This window comes from Mesoplodon mirus (genome assembly GCF_964341445.2).
Source record: "Mesoplodon mirus genome assembly, chromosome: 3".
NCBI lineage: Eukaryota > Metazoa > Chordata > Mammalia > Artiodactyla > Ziphiidae > Mesoplodon > Mesoplodon mirus.
Window position 1 is genome coordinate 169,276,439 of NC_138978.1, and position 7,744 is coordinate 169,284,182.

Here is a 7,744-nt window from a genome sequence, read left to right on the forward strand (position 1 = left end):
GGACTTAAGAAGACCCTCGGGCTTCCCTGGTGGCGCAGTGGTTAAGAGTCCGCCTGCCGATGCAGGGGACACAGGTTCGTGCCCCGGTCTGGGAGGATCCCACATGCCGCGGAGCGGCTGGGCCCATGAGCCATGGCCGCTGAGCCTGCGCGTCCAGAGCCTGTGCTCCACAATGGGAGAGGCCACAACAGTGAGAGGCCCGCGTACCACAAAAAAAAAAAAAAAAAAAAAGAAGACCCTCATTCAAGACAACATTCTCAGTGCCTATAACAAGAAACCATAATGGAGAGAATCCCAAAGTGTTTTTCTTAGAGCTTATATAAGCCAAAAAATGTCTTAGATTCCTCAAAATTGACCAGAGAGAGCTCAGATACATTGACATATAAATGGTCAGCATTGGTGAGATTGAACACAGCTCCCAGGTAGCTGCTGCGGGCCCACATCTGGCCAGTAGTGCAGTAGTTCATCATCTTCCCCTCCATGAGCACCAGGTCCTGGGGGTACCTAAAGTTCCTCGTGTAGACCTTGTGGTTCAGGGGCTGGTTGTTGCAGGACTGACCCCGGAAGTACACTTTGGAATACACAAAATACAGCCCAGTTTCATTGATCACAAGGCTGCCCTTCTTATACTTCACCCCAGAGACCAGGGCAATTCCATAAGTGTCTTCCCATTCCAGAGGGATGGATCTTGAGTTGGACTTGCCTGAAACCAAACCAGAGAGGAGCTTTCAGCCAGGAATGCTCATGTATCAACAAACCAAGCTTCCAAGGCAAAATTGTGGACCATTCCTTGAGCAAATGCTTTTTACCCCAAATGACATAGCCCATATTGAACAAGGTGACGGATCAGGCCTGACCTGTTACTGAATTTCTTCACACATTTATCAAATTGACGTCTTCAATTTTATCATCCACACAACTGGGACAATAGCATATACCCCTAATCAACTGCAGTGAGAAATGATTGGGATGATTTTAGCTCTCTGGAACAAAGGTTCAGAACTAGTACCAAAACTACTAGGGTTTGAGGTCCCTTCATGAGGTGAAAAGTCAAATCCAAGGAACTCTGAAGTTCTAAAGTTGGGAAGGACCTTAGGGATCATCTAGTCCAATCTTTACCTGCACTAAGGATTCTTCAGTGTGGGTGAAAATCCCCTTTCATTTGTATCCCCACAGCATTATGTACATTCTTAAGCAGAGAATGCTGGAATTATTGCTTATGCACCTGTCTTTCCCTGTTAGATTGTAAGTTCCTTGAAGGCAGGAGCCGTGTGTGGTTCATCTCCATGTACCCCAGGCTTGGCACACAGCATGTGCTCAAGAAATGTCTGTTTATCTAAATTGGATCATTGTACAGCCTCTGCTGAAATAATTTCAGGGACAGCAGCATACCACTTTCCATGATACTTATCCACTTTTCAGATATTTGTGGACTTTACACTGGGAATGCCCATACCACCTTGCAATCAAATCATTTCACTCCACTACACGACCACTAGTGCCTGGACTGGGCCTCCCCTCTCCTTTTTCTACTCATGGACAAAGCAGAGTAAAGCTCTTACAGAAAACCGGGGAAACACGTACTAAAATAATTCATCATTCCCCATCTCCCCAGCTCTCACCGCTTGGATCTGTGCCCCAAATTCCCTAAGAGTCACTGGAGTGAGTAAAAAGAGTGAGCTCCTTATGGGCAAGGATCACGTCATAAGCAGCTCCATTTCTCCAGTTTAGAACAGGGCCTTGCCCAGAGTAGGGGCTCAATGTGTGTGTGAGGTTGACCTGACTAGAAAGAAAACCCTTGGGTTTCAAATACTGTCACTGGAAAATATCAACTACTGCAGAGCACAGTCGTCACAGAGACCAACCAGCTCTTCTGCTTTCTGCCAAAGGCTTTCCCAAGCCCATCTTCCAGATACAGACCTGTTAAATGAGCTGCCTTTCTCAGCTCCGTTTTCTCAGAGGATGGATTGGGGTGACCTGTTTCATAGAGAGATGAAAGATATATGTAAAAAATGGCACAACAACTATTCTTTTTGTGGGACTCTAAGCAGGGCATTTAAATAAAAGAGGTTTTATAAGCATAAATGACAACAGTCTAACATAGCCAACTCGAAATTCAAGTCCAAATTGTAGGAATTACAACAGCCTGTATTTCAGAAACAGAGAGGTAAAAAGGAACTAAATTAAAATAGGCACATGCATAAATTATAATGTTACAATAAAATAATAGAAAGGTTAGTTTATAAAGATGTGCCATATAAGTTATTGCATTTATAACTGGCCACAACTCTTTGAGGTAGAGATTACTGTCCCATCTTATAGATGGCAAAATGAGCTTAAAAGTTGGATGACTTGTATACGTATAACTGAATCACTTTGCTGTACACCTGAAACTAACACAACGTTGTTAATCAACTATACTCCAATATAAAATAAAAAGTTATTTCCTGATAAAAAAAAAAACAAGTTGGGTGACTTGTCCAAGAAGTCCAAGAAAAACAAGTTGGGTGACTTGTCCAAGGAGACCTGTTTACTCAGTGTCAGAGTGGGACTGACACTCAGGTCTCCTGAGTCCAGATCCAAGGCTCTTTCCTCTCTGGCTCAGCTGCCCTTAGGACTCTGCAGGACAAAGGCTGAAGAAGACTGCTAATCTCCAGGCCCCTAGGTCTTCCCCAATGGCATTCTACAATCTGCCCCAAATAAATTATCCTAAGATCTCAAACACCTTGAATGCTCCTCATTGAACGTGTAATTGTGTACAAGTGTCCCCCACCATGTGATCTCTGCCTATCTGTCCAGCCTTTTCTTGCTTACTCACCCACACTAGACATAGCTGCACAACGGTTCTGAACACACCCAGCTTCCCTGCCTCTATGCCTTTGCCCATGCTGTTCCTTCTGCCTGGGATACCCTCCCAAACGGATCTCTGTGCTAAATTCCTATCAACCCTGCAAATACCATCTAAAATACCTCTTTTCTAATACCTCTTCCCAAGCCTTTCTAATCAAATATGCTTTTTCCCGCCTTTGAAACCTAGAAGCACTCTGTCTTCACCTCTCTTGTCAGTTTTGACTCCCCTTTTTCTGTGGTAACTGTATAATTCATCTTACTCCCCAAATAAATGGCAAATTCCTTACTATATGTTTAATCCACCAGAGTAATTAGCTCAGTTTCTACCCCAAGGCATGTGATCAGTACATGTTTGCTAAATTAAACTGAAAGATTTAAAATAGACAACAGTTCTCAAAATAGGTACTATTTCTCTGACTTTAGATATTTCAGTGGAAGAGCTCTACCACTTAACTAATGAATTTAGCTAAGACATTCAAGAAATTTTCATAGAAAGGCACTCATCCACATCAGGCTCTTCATGATTAGCCTATAAAACTCTGTATGGCGTGAGAATGCTCCAATCAGCTGAAAATATGATGTAAGCAATTATTACCTCTGTAGCCACCCAAGACAACCCACCATGAATGAGGTGAGGTGTTAGTGAACAGGAAAGGCAAAACTGAGTCTCTTCTATATTCCTACACCACAAACCATCTGTGTAGCTGATCTGGCATTCAGCCATGAACTGACAGGAAATGGAACAGAGAATCACATGTTGTATATCCCTCGCAGTGTTAGTCTCATAGAAGGTACTCAATAAAGATATCTGCTGGATAAATGCTGGAATAAATAAAGTAGAAATATATCCTTTATTTTGGTGATGACTGTATCCTGCTCCAGGGCCTTTGCACATGCCATTCTCAGGGCTGGAATGATGTTCCCAGCCTCCTACCTACCCACACACATACACATATCCACATTAACAACACCTCCTTAGAGGGGACTTTCCAGACCACTCAATCTTAGGTCACACTTAGTACAACTTAAAAGTATGTTGTCTGTTTGCTTGCTTTTGTTTATCTTCTCTAGCATGCTAAGAGCTCCATGAGGGCAAGCCACTTGTCTCTCGTTCGGTCATCACCCAACACCCAGCCTGGCACAGGAAACACTCCAAGAACATTTGTGAATGAATAAAAGATTTAATGAGTTAACTGTGGAAAAATGAAAGTGAACCAAATAAGAAAGTTTAAATAACCTACAATAGTACCTTCCAGAGAAAAATCACAGTTAACCTGTTGGAGTATAAATCCTTCTAGATGTTTACTAAGAATATAAAAATATGCATATGTCAATATTAAACTAAACACACTGCTTTATAACTTGTCTTTTATCCAACAATATAGAATGCACAGTCTCTATGGCATTAAATGTCCTTCTAACATATAGCTTTTAGTTGCTGCATATTATGCTCTCATCTGAATACACTGTAATATATTTAACTAATTTCCTATTAAGAAGCATTTAACTTTCTTCTGACTGGTTTATTATAAATCGCCTTATAAGGAAGTGATGAACATCCTTATTATAAATTTTCAGGCACATTTTGATTATTTTCTTAAATAATAAAGCCTTAGTGATGAGATTACAAGGTAAATTAACATTTTTAATCCTGTGATATCTTTTTCCCAACTGCTCTTTAGAAAAAGTGTATCAATTTACATGCCCACTGACTCTCAACTGTTGAAGCAGACCCTTTTCTCTCACATTTTTGCCAACATGGATTTTTTTTTAACTTCACTAATTTGATGGATAAACCTGGGTGTCCCCCTTTTTAAATTTGCATCTCTTAGCTCATTAGTAAAGTTGCTAATTTGATTTCCATGTGATAATTCACCAATTTCTGGTCCATCTGGGTTGATCTAGGAAAGATACTTGATACTTGTTTAGTGGGACAAGTGGACCTGACTCATCTGTTCACTTGATTTTTAATTACTAAAATGACTCCAGAAAGTGAGTGAAAGATGAGTAATTAGGTACCCATTTTACCAGCCACATTTCACTGATTTTCAAAGCTATCTTATTTTAGAAATCCTCCAGAGGCTTTATTCTTCTAACAAATGTTTTTACTCTGCTTGGGTACATCTGGAATTTCTAACTCTTTAGGGACTCAGACCCAGAACTAGAAACCAGAGGATCCTATGGATGGCTCCTGCAAGAGCCTACCTGCTAGGGCAATAGGGTGACTTGGGTTTCTCAGGCATATCCTGAGAAACTGGAACAGGCTCCCCTTACTGGGTAGCCAGTGGTGTCTTCTGTTTTCTTCCCAATTTCTAAGGATGAGATTTAACTATTGTCTTTGCAGAGGCATCTTGCTTGTCATCTTTATTCTCATTCCATGGCCATCAGAAAGAGACAGGAGTTTCCCTATGTCATGAGGCACCAGAGCATGTACTGGGAAGCACTATAAGTGACAAGGCATTAGGAGCCTATGTTCCTTCTCACCCCAGTATCACACCAGTAGTGTTGGGCACATCACCTAATCTATCTGGTGTTTTGTTTCTCTTCTGAAAAATGAGATGACTGGACCAGATGTTCTCTAAGCTCGCTTCCAACTCTTACCAAATCTAAAGTTCAGTGAATCTTAGTTTAATGAGTTGCAGTATTCTAAATCTATCTGTCCACAGTTTCCAAAACTATGTCCTGAAACTTTAGAAGGTCAATGTTCAACATTTTCATCTTCTTCCTGTCCTGGATCTCATACAAAGGTTTTTCCTTTATTATCAAAGGTAGCTCACGATTGCCTCTGTGAGTGAAGTGGGACTACCCTTTGAATAATGGCAAAAGTCTTCCTCCAAGCTTTCCAGTGGCTGCAAAAGAACCATCCTAATGTGGATGATTGGTTGCCCACTTTTTAAAAGCTTAAATATATCCTATGAAAAAATGTTAAATAAGGTCTGACTCTTAAGTAATCTCTTATAGAGATTAAATAGGAGAGCATGGGTCTTTCCCAGCAGCAGCTATCTCTGCCTTTACCTCCTCTTCTCTCCCGAGAAGTTATAGCCACAGCCCTGTGCATGGGAACCAGGAGGCCTGAGGAAGGGGACAGGCCTGGAGCCAACTGCTAAGGGGCAAAGGTCCAGGGTTGTATATATGTGTCGCTCTTTCCAAATACAAGCAGAAATTATTTTTACTTTTGTGTGATACTCAGCTGCACTAATTTTGAACAATTAAATTCACTTCATATTTTAGGGCAGCTCAAAGAACCAAAGTGACCAGATTCAGAATTGGTTAGGATTCCTCTTCCATAGTATACATATGCCCAAGAATGAGATGGAATTCAAGGCATTCCCTCAGCATGGTTCAGCGCTAAGGACTATCTTTCTAACTCATGTACACGCATGAAAGGACTCACCTATTTGCTTCTCCAAAGATGATTCTGTATGCCTTTGGCTGGTGGACTGGTGAAACAAAAAGAGAAAAGGTATATAATAAATATGAAGCTCTTTAAGCAAAGGAGGCAGAATTGTCAAATAAACTAAGCACTGGAAAGGGAATCTAAACACCTTAGAACCTCTGCTAACTCAGACTCCGGCCAAGTTGTGCCTCTCCATGCCTCAGTTTTGTGATTTGGAATAGTTCCAATATTTTTAAGTATTTTCAAGGAAATTTAGTTTGTCCATTTGAACAAATTCACTTGTAATCAAGAGTCCAAGTTCCTTTTCTTTCTTGAATCACTGAGTATAAGGTAGGTAGCAGCCAACTGAGAAAAGAAGAACTCTAGTTACCAGTCCTAATTTGGCTCTGATCCATACCAACATAGATAATATTCCTTTCACTCATTTGAGCCCCCATTCCTCTGCATATAGAACAGGATGGCTCGAGTGACTCATTTCTAAGACAGGAAAAAAGGACTGCGAAGTACTTTGCAAGCAAGACTGTGGTCCACATGGATCACTGTCACCTTCCTCCCTCCACTACAGCAGGGCTGTCTCACACCCATGCCTTCAGGACACAGCAGTCCACAGGGCAGCTTACCTCTCTGAGTTCAGCCAGTTCCTTCTGCAGGTGGAAGAGCTGAAATAGTCCCATCCCCAATCCAACCAGGGCCACTAGAACCATGAAAAACATCACAAGGAGACACAGGCCTGTGTTGTGGTTCCTCCTCTTCTTCAGAGGTGGTGGTAGTGGCGGTGGCCTCCTTTGCCCGGGCCTTCCTGGCACAGAGGGCGGACAGGGGAAGACTGACCCTGGAGAAGCCCAGGGAGAGCTGGCACTGCTGTCCACCCAGAAAATCTGGGGGTACGGGTAATTCAAGGGCTGCTGCATGGCAGCCAGTGCCTCGGGCCAGCCCCCAGCCAAGGGTTTTCCTCCTTCTCAATCCTGGGGAGTCCTGGGTGTCAAGGACGGGACTCCTGTTTCTGACTGCTCGAGAGAAAGGAGCTGGCTCTCTCTTTATAGTTTCCAGAACCCAGGGAAACACCTCTCTTTTGTTCTTTCTTTCCCTCTTTCTGCTTCTCAAAGAGACACCCACTCGCTTTGCATCTGAAGCTGAGAAGCCTCAAGAAGCTCAGAGCAAACCCGGGGCAGTTTCCGCCCACAATCTTCTGATAAAAGCTTTCAAAACCCCAATTGCTGCTGCCTTGCTGCCTGAAAGGCTGGTAGGGCGGGTTCGTCTCCTCAGGCCCTGCGAGAGCAGGTAGCAGCAGCACAGCCCTCTCGACTTCGGCCATGGCCCAGCTATGGGGAGAGTGGCCAGTGGGGCACACTCAGGCACTGAGGGGCGAGAGCATGGAGTCGTGGCCAGAGAAGCCGCTTCTATGTCTCACCTTTTGCAGGAGGGAATCGTCCCCAGGCTGCCATCCCTTCCCCACACCCAAATACTATTCACCCCGACATAGCAAAGCAACATAAT

The 7,744-nt window shown here is 43.0% G+C and overlaps 1 protein-coding gene across 1 annotated transcript; it reads right to left on the minus strand.

The window, feature by feature from the left end:
• Positions 1 to 308: 308 nt before the first annotated feature.
• FASLG (Fas ligand) lies at positions 309 to 7,158 on the minus strand (the record flags this gene model as incomplete). The annotated part of the gene is made up of 4 exons (XM_082615581.1): positions 309 to 703; positions 1,921 to 1,977; positions 6,245 to 6,290; positions 6,868 to 7,158. The coding sequence occupies 4 exons, from the start codon at positions 7,156 to 7,158 to the stop codon at positions 309 to 311; spliced, it is 789 nt and encodes a 262-aa protein (XP_082471707.1).
• Positions 7,159 to 7,744: the final 586 nt, after the last annotated feature.